The following is a 16,370-nucleotide window of genomic DNA, read 5'->3' on the forward strand; positions in this document are numbered from 1 at the left end:
TATCCTCCAAGACTACAAACTACAGTACTTCATCCTCAAAGACTACAAACTGCAGTACTTCATCCTCAAAGACTACAAACTGCAATACTTCATCTACAAAGACTACAAACTGCAATACTTCATCCTCAAAGACTACAAACTGCAGTACTTTATCCTCCAAGACTACAAACTGCAATACTTCATCTACAAAGACTACAAACTGCAATACTTCATCCTCAAAGACTACAAACTGCAGTACTTTATCCTCCAAGACTACAAACTACAGTACTTCATCCTCAGACTACAAACTGCAATACTTCATCTGCAAAGACTACAAACTGCAATACTTCATCCTCAAAGACTACAAACTGCAGTACTTCATCCTCAAAGACTACAAACTGCAATACTTCATCCTCAAAGACTACAAACTGCAGTACTTCATCCTCAAAGACTACAAACTGCAATACTTCATCCTCAAAGACTACAAACTGCAGTACTTTATCCTCCAAGACTACAAACTACAGTACTTCATCCTCAAAGACTACAAACTGCAATACTTCATCTGCAAAGACTACAAACTACAGTACTTCATCCTCAAAGACTACAAACTGCAGTACTTTATCCCCCAAGACTACAAACTACAGTACTTCATCCTCAAAGACTACAAACTGCAATACTTCATCTACAAAGACTACAAACTGCAATACTTCATCCTCAAAGACTACAAACTGCAGTACTTTATCCTCCAAGACTACAAACTGCAGTACTTTATCCTCCAAGACTACAAACTACAGTACTTCATCCTCAAAGACTACAAACTGCAATACTTCATCTACAAAGACTACAAACTGCAATACTTCATCCTCAAAGACTACAAACTGCAGTACTTTATCCTCCAAGACTACAAACTACAGTACTTCATCCTCAAAGACTACAAACTGCAATACTTCATCTGCAAAGACTACAAACTGCAATACTTCATCCTCAAAGACTACAAACTGCAGTACTTCATCCTCAAAGACTACAAACTGCAGTACTTCATCCTCAAAGACTACAAACTGCAGTACTTCATCCTCAAAGACTACAAACTGCAATATTTCATCCTCAAAGACTACAAACTGCAGTACTTTATCCTCCAAGACTACAAACTGCAATACTTCATCTTCAAAGAATACAAACTGCAGTACTTCATCCTCAAAGACTACAAACTGCAGTACTTCATCCTCAAAGACTACAAACTGCAATACTTCATCCTCAAAGACTACAAACTGCAATACTTCATCTACAAAGACTACAAACTGCAATACTTCATCCTCAAAGACTACAAACTGCAGTACTTTATCCTCCAAGACTACAAACTACAGTACTTCATCCTCAAAGACTACAAACTGCAATACTTCATCTGCAAAGACTACAAACTACAGTACTTCATCCTCAAAGACTACAAAATGCAGTACTTCATCCTCAAAGACTACAAACTGCAATACTTCATCTACAAAGACTACAAACTGCAATACTTCATCCTCAAAGACTACAAACTGCAGTACTTTATCCTCCAAGACTACAAACTGCAGTACTTTATCCTCCAAGACTACAAACTACAGTACTTCATCCTCAAAGACTACAAACTGCAATACTTCATCTACAAAGACTACAAACTGCAATACTTCATCCTCAAAGACTACAAACTGCAATACTTCATCCTCAAAGACTACAAACTGCAGTACTTCATCCTCAAAGACTACAAACTGCAGTACTTCATCCTCAAAGACTACAAACTGCAGTACTTCATCTACAAAGACTACAAACTGCAGTACTTCATCCTCAAAGACTACAAACTGCAATACTTCATCCTCAAAGACTACAAACTGCAGTACTTCATCTGCAAAGACTACAAACTGCAATACTTCATCCTCAAAGACTACAAACTGCAATACTTCATCCTCAAAGACTACAAACTGCAGTACTTCATCCTCAAAGACTACAAACTGCAGTACTTCATCTACAAAGACTACAAACTGCAGTACTTCATCTACAAAGACTACAAACTGCAATACTTCATCCTCAAAGACTACAAACTGCAGTACTTCATCTGCAAAGACTACAAACTGCAATACTTCATCCTCAAAGACTACAAACTGCAATACTTCATCCTCAAAGACTACAAACTGCAGTACTTCATCCTCAAAGACTACAAACTGCAGTACTTCATCTTCAAAGACTACAAACTGCAGTACTTCTGGGTTTAAAAACTATTAACTGTAATACTACTGCAGCAGATGCCACTTGTGGCACCAGCATGCCACAGTATTTGCTGTGTCTCCTGGTGAGACATTATGAAAACTGTCAGCTGCTGTGGCACCTGCCACTATTTGTGGCACATGCCAGCCAGATGTTGTGGTATCTGCCAGTTCTGGGCAGCTGATCCTGTTTGTGACTCATGGTGGTCAGATACCAGATCCATGATTCGTGGCAGTGGCTGCCACTACTGGCCAGTTGCCATAGTAACTGCTGGTTAGTTGCCACGGTTCATGCCAACTTTGTCTGTTCTCAGATCTTCTGAAACCAAGTTCCACAACAGCTGTTCGTCCTCTAACCCAAACCTAAGCCACATCTCACATGGACGGCAAAGAGGAGTTCAAGGTCAGGAAAACTCCAAACTGTCAGACTCTCCTGAGTCCTAAAGCCTGAAAAGCACACAGTTCAGACAGGAAAGAGATGCTGAAAAGGACATTTCCATGTGTGTTACATAAGTCCAATGACAGCAGCAGGCAGCCAGTTATATAACAACATGAGTAACAGAGCCAGGCAGCAGTGACGCCCTCCAGTGGTCACAGTGATGTATTACAATGACTGACAACACCATGAAGGTGCGCTCACTAAACAATGAATCTCCTGCTTCACTGGACAGAAGCACAACGTTTACCTGAGTTATACCTGAAGGTGTACAGGACCTCTGAGCTCAGGTGGTCTGAGCAAAGGAACTGAATCTGTTTTTCATCAGATTTTATTTCACCCCATCGGATGTGTATCACAGGAACGAACTGGGAGCCTGGGAGGTCATAGCTTTGTCAGATTATGTGGACTGAACCGCCTGCACATAAACGCCAGCAAGACAAAGGAGACGGTGATAGATTCCCACAGGAAGAAGCCACAGACCACACCAGCATCCAGGGTCTGAACATTGGGACTGTTTGGGATTACAAATATTTGGGTGTTCACCTCAACCACAAACTGGACTGGACTAACAACACAGAAGTCCTGTACAGGAGGGACCAAAGTCGTCTCCACCTGCTAAGAAGATGGAGGTCTTTGGAGTGTGGAGGACACTATGCAGGACGCTGTGCTGGCATCTGCAGCTTTCTGTGCAGCGGGCTGTGGGGCTGTGGGAGCTCTGAGACGGACAGGAAAAGACTGTCCTCTGGACACCATCGATCATGAGATTGTGGGTGAGAGGAGGACGTTAGCCAAGCTGACATTAATCATGGACAACCCATCCCACCCCCTGCATGAGACGGTGGGGGCCCTAAGCAGCATCTTCAGCAACAGAAGGGAAGGGACGCTGCCAGTTTAACTCCAGCATCATTTAACAGAAGACTGTCCCATCACGTCCAACCTGCTGCTCTCACTGCTCCACCATTTCTCATCATACACCAATATTAATTACGTGTGTGTGTGTGTGTGTGTGTGTGTTACATGTCCGCCTGTTGGTGTGCTTGTGTCAGGGCTTCAGTTGTGTGTCTGTGATTTCATATGGACCAAGTTTGCTTTGTTTGTTTGTTTGTTTGTTTGTTTTAAACGTTGCTTGTGTGGATTTTTTCAAACAGAGGAAAAGCCGTTTTGAAAAGTATTGTTCCACATGTGGACATCGTCACTGACTGACAGAACACAGAGTAGGTCTGACCTGACGTGATCATATCTGTCATCACGTCTGTGCAGCAGCTCTCTGCTTGCTCTGGTTCTGGTCATGTTTGTGCTGCAGCACAGGAAACACTCAGGATCATTTACTCTGAAAATCCACTCACACTCAAGAATTTTGGATAGAAACCATTGAGTGACCTGAGACAGGTGTGACTTACCTGTGCCATGGTGGTGTGTGCTGTTTGTTTCAGGTTTATTCTTTCGACCAACGTCCTGCAGATCCAGAGGTGTTTTACTGCAGGTACGAACTGAACCAGGACCATTAACACATTAACATACTGCGTAAGAAGCTGCACCCATAAGTTTGACCTCACCTGTCAAATTTGTGAAATATCTTTTTTTTTTAAATATATTGATGCAGAGCTCGTTTTGTTTGTTTCAGGGACAGAAGGTCAGAAGAAGCCGTTTATTATCTCACATTTGTTCGTGCCCTCTGTTCTGGTCTACAGACCCTTCAGCGTTTGGCCTGATAAACTGCACACAGCTTTAAACAGCTGTTCAGGTGAGCTCCCACACCTGTCACCTGTTTGATTGTAATCACTGCTGCACGTTTCATCCACAGCCGGCCTGACTTCTCTGGATACTGAGCTGTAAGGAAGATCAGTCGTGTTCAAACTGATAAAAAGTGGAACATCAGGGGTTCTGCTGATACTGAGACACGGTCAGGTAGACCAGCGAAGGTTTCAATGACTGCCAGGAAAACTGGACACGAAGAAGAACCACAAACAGCTTCAGCTCTGCACAAAGTGCTGCAGCTGTTTGAAGAAGCTCAGCGAGGACGATCAGCTGTCCAATCAGATGTCAAACAGCACTGAGACCAGCCAGAACCCTCTGGACCAAAGACGCTTAGAGCAGTGAGACCAAAACTGAACTCCATCAGACATAAACTCTGTTTGGAGACATCGAGGCGTCTGATGGAGGTCCACCAGGTGAAGCCTGGAGGTGGAGCTCTGATGGAGCTACAGCAGCAGAGACTTCAGTCTGATGGAAGATGATGGGGACAGTTTGCTTTCATCAGTCTGGACACTGCACAGAGGACACAGGACAATGATCCAGAACACAAGAACAAGTGGACCCTTCAGAGGCCACGACAGACACAAGGGAAGGTTCTGGAGGACCATCAGTCTGCTGAGCTCTGGACCACTGAGACACTCTGAGACCTCAAACGTTCAGTTCACCAAAGAACTTAGAGGAGCTGAAGGCCTTTAGTCCAGAAGACTGAAGCAGCTTCATCACCTAAGACGATGAAGAGCCTGAAGAGTCACTGATGGTGAAGGGGTCCACGCTCAGCAGGAAGACCTGAAGGTCTGCAGACCTCTGAGCCGGACCATCTCAGCCATGTTTTACTGAATGATTGCTCTGATGCCGAGTCTGCAGTCTGATGATCATCAGGATTAAAATAAAATAATAAGTGCTGACGTGACTGTCGCAGCAGCCATGAGATGAAGCTTTCTGTCTGCAGAGGAAAGTCAAAACTCCGATGTTACAGGAAGGGACTTGAAGACGGAGTGAGGACAGGAAGGAGGACGCCGTCCACAGAGAAGAAGACCAGAGACGGTGTGTGTTTTCCTCAGCTGGTTGTTTTATTATAAAAGTTGAAGTTTCTACTCTGACAGTGAACAAGAAACAGAACAAACTGCAATAAACCTTCAGTAAGAAAATAAAAAAACAACATGATGAAGAGCAAGAGGAGGGGTCGGGTTTCCATGGCAACACACGGGAGTGATGGGGGTGCAGGGGTAACCATGGTAACAGTGTGGGTTGGGGGTTACTTTACTATCCTCTGGTGTCGGACAGGTCAACATCTGACGACCTCCAGAGCGAGCACACACACACACACACACACACACACACACACACACACACACACACAAACACACAAACACACAAACACACAAACACACACACACACACACACACACACACACACACAGTTACTGAAAGGCAACACACACTGACTGACTGTCTCACACACACACACACACACACACACACACACACACAGTCCTGTGTGTGTGTGTTTCAGAGCAACATGCCTGTCTGTCAGCCTGTCTCTCAGCCTGTCTGTCTCTCTGCCTGTCTCTCTCTCTGTCTCTCAGCCTGTCTGTCTCTCTCTGTCTCTCAGCCTGTCTGTCTCTCTGCCTGTCTGTCTCTCTGTCTCTCAGCCTGTCTGTCTGTCTCTCCCTGTCTGTCTGTCTCTCAGTCTGTCTCTCAGGTTCAGCACAGATGAACCTCGATGGTGATTCGTCAGCTGATGGTTAATGAATAAATTAACTGCAGCTGTTCATTTGATTGGCTTTAAGGAGGTCACATGTCCAGACTGAAGGTGTGTTTGTGGTTGGACAGTCTGAAGCATCGTCAGGAGCTGGACTGTCCTCCGCCTCTGTCTTCAGTTCAGGTCTATGAGCAGTTTCACTCCATGAAGCACCAAACCTCAGACTGTGAGCCGTCCCCCCTTCAGCTGAAGACACCACCCTGTCCACAGACAGGCACCACCTGTTCAGCTGAAGACACCACCCTGTCCACAGACAGGCGCCACCCCCATGTCCAGCTGAAGACACCACCCTGTCCACAGACAGGCGCCTCCACGTTCAGCTGAAGACACCACCCTGTCCACAGACAGGCGCCACCCCCATGTTCAGCTGAAGACACCACCCTGTCCAGCTGAAGACACCACCCTGTCCACAGACAGACGCCGCCTGTTCAGCTGAAGACACCACCCTGTCCACAGACAGGCGCCACCCCCATGTTCAGCTGAAGACACCACCCTGTCCACAGACAGACGCCGCCTGTTCAGCTGAAGACACCACCCTGTCCACAGACAGGCGCCACCTGTTCAGCTGAAGACACCACCCTGTCCACAGACAGGCGCCACCTGTTCAGCTGAAGACACCACCCTGTCCACAGACAGGCGCCACCCCCATGTTCAGCTGAAGACACCACCCTGTCCAGCTGAAGACACCACCCTGTCCACAGACAGACGCCGCCTGTTCAGCTGAAGACACCACCCTGTCCACAGACAGACACCACCCTGTCCACAGCTCTCTTTCACTCATCAGTTAATCGTCTTGGACATCAGACATCAGGAAAACGTTCATGAGGCTGAAACGTGCGCTCTTCATCAGTAACCTGCTGTGACTTCAGGTCTACAGCGAGCTTTTGTTCAGTCCTCTGTGTGTCCTCAAACCCCACTGAGCGTCCCTGGACTGCAGTGTCTCGTCCACCTGACTCTGGGGACAGATGTTGTTGGTCATTTGTCCCTGGGTGGAGGCCACGCAGGTAAACGGCTTGTGTTTATCATCATTTCCTTTGTTGAGCTGTAACATCCCATCATGCCCTGTGGCAGGTATCTAACGTGTGAACAGAGCAGGACACAACAGTACATGTCAACAAGTGGACGAGTGGCGCACACCAGGAGAGCGCACACCAGGAGAGCGCGACAGGCCTGAACCAGGACCCACAAAACCAGTTTGTTTCGTCTCGCCCACTGAAATCTCTCCAGTTAGAGGTGGAGATGTTCTCCTCTGCACAGCTTTCTCCTCCTCTGTCCTCAATCCAGGAATGAAGACTTTATTTCTACCAGAGTTAACGATGACTGTTGACATGAAAAGATCAAACTTTATTGATCCCACGCCGGGGAAATTCAGTCTTTACAGACGGCAGCAATGAGCGATGAGAAGATGAACCCAGAAGGTTTTGTCTTTTGTCTTTGAAGGACGTGTCTTATGTTCAATTAGTGACTGTGAATGGAGTCTGGTGGCTTTGGTGAGACGTCTCTCGTACTTTGCCCTCTTGGACATAAAGCACAGACAGTCTGGACCGTCGTGGTTTCTTCAGAAGCAGTAATGCAGCCTTGTTTCTGGTTGACTTTGACAGCCTGACTTGAAGCCCACCTGACCCTGAGGGGACGGACACCACAGATCCACAGAGTGGTTCTATGTGGGCAGCTGAACTGAACACCTGTGGGAGACTTTGGACGGACATGTGAGACAGCGCTCTCCCCCTCCTCCTCCACCATCGAGACACCAGACGAGGAGTGTCTTTAGACGTCCACAGCTCTGAAGCTGTTCTGGGGACACACGGTGGACGGACACCTGAGTCAACACACAGCTCTCGCTGCTTTTTCCAGCGTCTGTTATACGATCCAGGGTCTGCACAGGCTTTTATTTTGAAAAGTAACTGGATACTCTATGCCGTTCCTGTGTCTGACTTCCTGTCTGGCTCGACCTGCTTGGCTTCTGTCAAAAGACTCATCACAACCAGAGCGCGGCGCCATGAATCCGGCCTGACCTCCGACCTGAACCAGCTGACATCACCGAGGCTACGTCGACACCTGAACCAAAGGTCACCTTTAACGGCTGACCAGCTGATGATGATGAAGGACGAAGACGTCACAGGACATCTGACTGAAACCTCAGCCGGTATTTCACTTCTCATCTCTGAGCCTGAAAATGTTGAACTGTGACGACTTCCTGTTTCCTGTAGGACCTCAAACATGAACACAACGAGTTCCAGCCATGTTTCCTCATCTCAAACTGACAGGTGGTTCAAACAAACCGTTACCTGCAGACAGAAAACACCTGCTCCTGATTGGCTGCTAGCTGGACTGAGCTTACCTTCACTCTTACCTGTCTTCTTCTTCTCCTCATAAAATCAGCTGCAGCAGGAAGTGTCAGAGGACACCTGTCATCACGGCAGTGAAGCTCACAGTGTCACACACACCTGACCTCAGGCGTGACACACACCTGGAGGACACACACCTGACCTCAGGTGTGTGTTCACTCAACTGTCACATCAAATGTGTGTCATTTAGTTTGTGTTTCTGCTCCGCCCCCTGCCTCCTCTTGTCCAATCAGCTATCGCAGACGCTGACCTTCAGTTAAACACTGCCTGACCTCTGAAACACACACACACACACACACACACACACACACACACACACACACACACACACACACCTCTCTCTCTCTAACACACTCTCAGTCTCTCTCTCATGCAGCTGCAGCTCTTCCTCTCTACTCGTCATCGTCGTCGTCCTCATCTTCATCCTCTCCTTCATCATCTTCCTCTTCCTCTCCTCCCTGAGCTGAAGAGCCGGGGTTCCTGGCCGCATACGTGCCGCCGCCGCGGTACGCCACCATGTCCTGTGAGACAGACAGGAAGCAGTTTGTCACATGACACCTGGATGGGCTGTCTGTATGGTCGCCGTGGAAACGGCACCTTCCACATCGATTACCTCTATGGATGAATTATTACTGGATATCAGACTCAAAGATGGATGAACAGCTTCAGCCATGTGTGAGCTGCACGTGCTCAGAGGAGTTCAGACTTTACACTGAGTAAATACACCCATCAGTACACGTAGATGTCTCCGTCTCTCTCTGTGTGTCTGTGTCTCTGTCTGTCTGTCTCTGTCCCTCTCTGTGTGTCTGTGTCTCTCTCTCTCTCTGTGTCTGTCTCTCTCTCTCTGTCTCCGTTCCTCTCTGTGTGTCTCTCTCTCTGTCTGTCTGTCTCTGTCCCTCTCTGTGTGTCTGTGTCTCTCTCTCTCTGTGTCTCTCTCTCTCTCTCTGTGTCTGTCTCTCTCTCTCTGTCTCCGTCCCTCTGTGTGTCTGTCTCTCTCTCTCTGTCTCCGTTCCTCTCTGTGTGTCTCTCTCTCTGTCTGTCTGTCTCTGTCCCTCTCTGTGTGTCTGTGTCTCTCTCTCTGTGTCTCTCTCTCTCTCTGTGTGTCTGTCTCTCTCTCTCTGTCTCCGTCCCTCTCTGTGTGTCTGTCTCTCTCTCTGTCTCTCTCTCTGTCTCCGTCCCTCTCTGTGTGTCCGTCTCTCTGTCTCCATCCCTCTCTGTGTCTCTCTCTCTGTCTGTCTGTCTCCGTCCCTCTCTGTGTCTCTGTCTCTCTCTCTCCCTCTCTGTCTGTCTGTCTCCGTCTCTCTCTCTCTGTCTCCGTCCCTCTCTGTGTGTCTGTCTCTCTCTCTCTGTCTCCGTCCCTCTCTGTGTGTCTGTCTCCGTCTCTCTCTCTGTCTCTCTCTCTGTCTCCGTCCCTCTCTGTGTGTCCGTCTCTCCCTCTCTGTCTCCGTCCCTCTCTGTGTGTCCGTCTCTCTCTCTCTGTCTCCATCCCTCTCTGTGTGTCTGTCTCTCTCTCTCTGTGTCTCTGTCTCCGTCCCTCTCTGTGTGTCCGTCTCTCTCTCCCTCTCTGTCTCCATCCCTCTCTGTGTGTCCCTCTCTCTCTCTCTGTCTCCGTGTCTCACCCGGTCGTATTTCTCTCGTAGTTTCTGGGCCTTCTCCTCGTAGGGCAGTTTCTCAGACTGGGACAGTTTGCTCCACATCTCTCCCAGTTTCTTGGCACAGTCTCCTATAGACAGACCAGGATACTGCTGCTTCACACTGGGACGGTATTCACTGCAGAACACGAAGAACGCAGAGCTGCAGGCGGACACACACAGAGACGGACAGAGAGACATACAGACACAGAGAGAGAGACAGAGAGAGACAGAGAGAGAGAGAGAGAGACACAGAGACGGACAGAGAGACAGACAGACATACAGACAGACGGACAGACAGACAGACGGGGGACAGACATACAGAGAGACAGACAGGGGGACAGGTTAATGTTTTGTGGCTCAGTGACATTTTAGCAGATACATAAATATTACCATTAACATCCCAGTAACAACAGAAGCAGTAAAACAATGGTCACCAGTTCTGGTCCTGGGTGTGAGGACAGTCCAGAACCACATTCAGACCAGGAACCAGAGTCAGTTTCACGCTTACACACAAAAAGGTTTGTGTGTTTCAACACCAGTGTGAAGGATTTAGTGACATCTAGTGGAGACGTGGTGGACTGAAAGCAACAGAACACTCCTGCTCCAACATGTGAAGGCTCTGTCTAATGTTTGGTCTGTCCACTCTGGGCTCTGTCTACTGTTTGGTCTGTCCACTCTGGGCTCTGTCTACTGTATGGTCTGTCCACTCTGGGCTCTGTCTACTGTGTGGTTTGTCCACTCTGGGCTACTGTAGAAACATGGTGGACTCTGTGGAAGAGGACCTGCTCAATCTAAGAAACACAAATGAATAAATAAAAATAAACTGTCCAATCAGGCGAGCAGCAGCGTCAGCCTTGGCTCTGTGCCGCCCTCTGCTGGCAGAGACCAGTCACAGCTGATGGCACAGCAGTCAGGTTTAACATGCGAGACTGGTTCCAGTTTTGTCGGGGTCTTGCTGACTTACGGGGGTCTCTTGGGTGCGTTGGGATCTTTCCTCTTGCGGCCCCTCTTTCCAAATCCCTTGGGGGGGACGTAGTCGCTCATCTCCCTGTTGTACCGCACTTTGTCAGCCTTCGCCATGTCCTCGAAACACTTCTTATCACCGGCAGACAGAGCCTGAAACCACAGCAGACGCAGTCAGCAGATGACCTCTGACCTTCACTGACATCATCACCGACTGGTCGAGGATTAGTGTGTGTGGGTGGGATGTTTCAGCGTGTTTCATAACGTCGACATTAAACATGAACAGGCGTCTCTCATCAAACTAACTTTCACTGTTTTCAGCATATCTTCACCTTTAAGCCGAGAGGTTCAACTTCAAACAGTTTATTTCACGTCCAGCAGCTTCAGATCAACCTGCTGACTGACGTGGAGTCGAGTGTGTCGCCTGATGATGACACACCTGCTCAGGTTAGGGTCAGCTGTCAATCCTGACGTTTGTAGCAACAAATGACTAATTAAAACCAAACTTAATAAACGTGACTGGAACAACCGAACAAACCAACCTGCTGACAGGAAAAGAAAGACGACGTGTCTGCAAAGACTCTTTTTACCTCATTAGTCAAAGTTCTGACAGTATTTGCTGAACGCTGTCGCACTAACGTCTAAATTATTTGTTAGGGTCTCACCGCTCCTCTGAAAGCTTTTCAAAACCCTCAGAAGTTCCCACAAACACTTTGTCCACTGGAGGACGAAGACATTTCATTTGACTTGTCCTCATTCTGTTCATTCATTTTATTGTTGGTTGTTATCTTTATCTCCCCTGTACGAGATGCTGAACAAGCAAAGACCACGTCTTCCACCATCTTTGTTTGGACGAGGAGCCACAGCCTGGAGGCTGGCTTCAAACTCTTTCTAGTCATTAAACTCATTGAAGTGTGAGAGGAGCTAACGAGGACTCTGGTTCAGTTTATCTCTTCAGTGTCGGTGATCATCAGGCGATGTTTGAGCGCCACCTGGTGACACAAATACAAACAGCATGGTGGCAGTTTGTTTGTACACATCGTCTCAGGTTTGACTTGTCATTGGTTACACATGTAACATGACGGCAGATTACCACTTGAAACGGGGGGGGGTCAGGGGATCTCGTGGCCCCCAGACTGCAGCCTGTGTAGTTTACCTTTTATCATGCACATGGTGCAAACGTGCCAAAGGTCCAGCTGTGTCTAGTTCAGTCTATCAGTCTGGTTTTCACCAGCAGATTTAGTTGTAGTTATCATGTTTCTGAACGTTTGACCCTGAGGCATTTTACTGATCACATTAAACAGACGAGCTGGACTTGACATCCTGCAGTGATTTCAAATTCTGCTTCTCGTTGTTTCAAATGAACTGAAAGCTAAACTGAAACTAAACACATCGCCCTGCTTATCTCTTAAAAAGCCTTTTTGTTTGAGATTCAGACAGACAGACGGACAAAAAGTCATAAAACCTGACGAATAATGACGTGCTGCATCTGTAGGTCCTGTGATTGGACTGTACGTCCATTTATTTCAGCTACCTGTTACCTGCTGGCACAACCCCCCCCCCCCCCCACCTGACAAGGTGACATCAGTCTGCTGTGGCTTTGTAATGGCCCGTCCCATCTGCGCTGTGATTGGTCAGTTAATGAAATGTGAGCTGAACGTATTTCAACAAAAAGAAATCTGAAACCACTGAAGAGACGACGAGACAAACACAGAGTCCTAAAAATCTTCAATGTCTTCTGTCTTAGATGATGGATGGATGATGGAGACACTGATGGATGGATGATGGAGACACTGATGGATGGATGATTGAGACAGTGACAGTGATGGATGAATGATTGAGACAGTGATGGATGGATGATGGATGATCAACAGACTGACATGTGGAAGGATGATGGACAGATAAAGTGATGGAGGAATATCAGGTGGATGGCTGAATAATGGACTGAGAGAAAGATGATGGACAGAATGATGGACAGAATGATGGAGTGATGGTGGCTGGTGATGACAGAGTAATAAGAATAAATTCTAACAGACTGGACGTTAATGAAAAGTCAAACTCGAGTGAGGGAAGCAATCGACTTCAGAGCAGTGATCTATTTTTAATTCATGAATCGATGTTTTCTATGTGGACGGTTTGGAAACGATAGTTTCAACTTTCATTTCGTTTGTGAAGGCCGCTGGTTTACAGTCTCGCGTCTGTACTGCGAGCAGCTCAGCTCGGCCTTACCTTCCATCTCTCCGAGCATTTCTTGGAGAACTCGGCGAAGTTGACCGACTGCTCTGGGTTCTTCTTCCGGTGTTCCTCTCGACACGTCTGGACGAAGAAGGCGTACGCCGAAGTCTTCCCCTTCGGCTTATTCACGTCTTTACGCATCATGCTGGCGGTCTGTCAGACACACACACACACGCGCGCGCACACACACACACACACACGCACACAGGTACATGTAACAGTGCACATATAATCAGACGATCTGCCATCTTTATTTCGTGGTGTATTCTTCCTCCAGGAAACCTCACGTTAACATAAGGTTTTGTTCCACAGCCGATATGTTGATCTACTGTCTGCCCATAAAACAGGTAAATGTTTGTTTGTTGAGGGCTAAATGCTCATCTTCATCATCACACTTACAGATGTTGTCTGACAGGTTAATCCTTTAGTCCATGTCCCCGTCCTGTCTCTAAGTCCAGGCCAACGTCTTTGTCCGACGAGCAGCTCAAATTTTTATTTTAGACTTAGACTGTCACTTTATTGATCCCAATTTAGGAAATTATTTCATAGTCATAGAAGACAAAGAAATGTAGTACAAAAATGTCCTCATTTGTCCCGTTTAGCCACAATGATGAGCAGACAGATAACAGATGGCCGATCAATGACCAGTATTTAAGAACTGAACTGGTGGCATTATGTTTTAAATCACGGCTGAGCTTCACACCAAATAAAAGCAAAGGACAGATAAAAAAAACTGCTGTCAAAGAAAAGTATTTCCACTTGACTGTGGTTTAAATCAGATCATCTGACAGGTAACTGAGCAGAAAGGCTTTGCTTTGTTTGGGTGGAATGACCCTTTAACCTACACGCCTCATTCTGATCACAATCAGCGTTTCAACTGCTGAAGTGTTAAAATATGTTTTATTAAAATTCATATTTGAACATATCGACACTTCAACTTTCCCTGTCTTTCATTAGAGAGTCACCCGTCAATTATCCGTTAAATGGTCAAATAACGGTCCATCAGCAGTCTAACGGTGGCTGATTGTGAATAACAAAGAGAACAAAGTGGGGATCCATTTTCTCAGCCGGGGAGCTAGGAGGCCCTCCGACCCGCACTGGACCGTCGCTCGGTCTGCTACTGTGCCGGGACATCCCGCCGGGGCCCGGTTCCTCCACTCCGGCTGTGACTGGAAGTCTATGAGCCGCAGAGATGAGCGAAAACTAAAGCTAGCCGCGTCTTCTATGGAGATCTATTGACTGCTGCAGTTAGCCTAGCCGAGCTAACAGGCTAGCCCCGACAGAACAATGGGCCACCATTTGCTTCCCGCCCTCTGCAGAGCTAGCCGCCCCATCCCCCTCTGCTAGCGGCAGGCTAACCGGCCAGCAGGCAAGGAAAAAAGATGTTTAAACCACAGACACGCTGGAAACCACAATATAAGACTTTCTGTTAATACGCGGAGTTTATCTTTAACCATAGCGCCGCTTTCACACCAAACGGGCGTGTTTGCAATGGAAATATGATGTCAGTAAAACAGCTACGCATTTTCAACGAAGGGCTCCAGTTATACTCCGGAGAGGTCATCGTTGTATGGACGGGACATGGCTATTTCCTGGCATTCATACACCATAATGGGCGTTTCGTGTTTACAGCCACACGTACTGAACAGTCACCCCAGTGCGCACACATAAGGGCACAGAAATACGAGCATCATCTCATAACCGTCACATTGTGTCCATTACAGCGGCCATTTTATTCCCCTTTCCTAGCCCCATTATTACGATCTTTTATTAGAGGATTCTGCACGTCAGAAAAAGCCACCCGGCAAATCAAAGCCAGCTCATTTTCACTGAAATGTAAGAAATCTAGCCTGTGTCCGGCACTAAGAGGATGAACGGAGGTACTCACTCGTCACAGGGGCCGGCTACAGACAGAAGCAGACTTTGGATCGGTTTTCGGGTTTTTAAGATTCACGGTTTCTTGTTGTTGTTTGGTGGCTGAAGCAGCGACTGGAGACGTTGGTTCACTTTCAAACTGGGTCGAGCTCGAGCCCGGTACCGCCCCCCAGCAACGCCCCCGTTGGTCCTTCCTATTCAGAGGGCGGGAGCACGGACGGGGAAAACTGGGCGGAGCTTCTGTGAATGCTCGTATGTGATTGGCTAATGGGACCGCAAGTCAAAGTTCGTTGCTGCACGGCTCCGCCTTCTCAGCAACGTGAGCAGGGCGGGAATTTTACGCTTTGAACAGGGTGGAGCTAGTGTTTCTTCATGCGTCTAATTGGTCGGAATTGGTGTATGTCATATCAACCAGCCAATCAGTGAAGACGCAGAGGAGGAGCGACAGACAGCAGTGAGGGATAAAGATGAAGACTAAACATTTTTGGTTGTATTTATGGCTAAAGTGGTGTGAAACATACGTACATAAAGAGAGAAACTTTAATGAGAGAAAAGTCAAATATGCTTTTGTTGTAAACATCATATTTATCACATTTAACCAAAATACTGCATGTTTTTGGACCTCTCATGTTGTCTGTCCCAGCTTTGGGGCCATGTTCCTTCAGTTTGTCCCTCACTTTGAGTTTTCATCGCAGACATGAAGGCTTGACTTTTCTGTCTGTCGTCTGCCTGCGGTCTTCATTTAGACATTTAGATTAAGAAACAGGTTACGTATTATTGTGTATTTTATGGTCCAGTGGACAGAACATTATTCTGTGAGTGTGAGGATTCAGAGAATACCTTCAGAACATTAATGCGACACTACAAACTGATCATTGTGACTAATAAGGCAGCATTTAGGCTCAGCTTAAACTATCTGAAGACGTCCACAAAGAAGGAAAAATGTCTCCTTTCCTAGTCCATCTGGTTTAGAAGTGAATTTAGTCTTGTGTTTTTCTGTTCCTTTCACAGAGTTTATCAGTGATACAACACTGGATTATAATATATACATAATATATTTAATGTATGTAGATTATAAATGTAGATCCTCTCCACTCATTTCCATCTTGGGAAAATGTGTTTTTCTTCTGCTTCTGCTCT

General features: G+C 47.0%; 2 protein-coding genes across 2 annotated transcripts in view; one reads left to right on the forward strand and one right to left on the reverse strand.

Moving 5' to 3' along the window:
* The window catches only part of atp1b2a (ATPase Na+/K+ transporting subunit beta 2a), a 67,380-nt gene that overhangs the window by 16,555 nt on the left and 34,455 nt on the right, over nt 1–16,370 (forward strand). The window lies entirely within an intron of this gene.
* hmgb2b (high mobility group box 2b) lies at nt 5,461–15,399 on the reverse strand. The gene is made up of 6 exons (XM_070992762.1): nt 15,244–15,399; nt 13,350–13,508; nt 11,122–11,273; nt 10,143–10,317; nt 6,909–9,044; nt 5,461–6,668 (listed from the first exon to the last, which is right to left on the reverse strand). Exons 2-5 carry the CDS (start codon nt 13,497–13,499, stop codon nt 8,916–8,918), a joined length of 606 nt encoding a protein of 201 aa, XP_070848863.1. The 5' UTR covers nt 13,500–13,508; nt 15,244–15,399; the 3' UTR covers nt 5,461–6,668; nt 6,909–8,915.

Source organism: Chaetodon trifascialis, chromosome 23 (genome assembly GCF_039877785.1).
Source record: "Chaetodon trifascialis isolate fChaTrf1 chromosome 23, fChaTrf1.hap1, whole genome shotgun sequence".
In the NCBI taxonomy this organism is placed as follows: Eukaryota; Metazoa; Chordata; class Actinopteri; order Chaetodontiformes; family Chaetodontidae; genus Chaetodon; species Chaetodon trifascialis.

Excerpts from the sequence above, each read along its gene's own strand:
- hmgb2b (XM_070992762.1), bottom strand. The coding sequence starts at position 13,499 with ATGATGCGTAAAGACGTGAATAAGCCGAAGGGGAAGACTTCGGCGTAC. Across the intron at positions 11,274-13,349 it reads AATGCTCGGAGAGATGGAAG|GCTCTGTCTGCCGGTGATAA; the intron begins GTAAGGCCGAGC and ends CTGTGGTTTCAG. Across the intron at positions 9,045-10,142 it reads TACGAGAGAAATACGACCGG|GACATGGTGGCGTACCGCGG; the intron begins GTGAGACACGGA and ends TCTGTCTCACAG.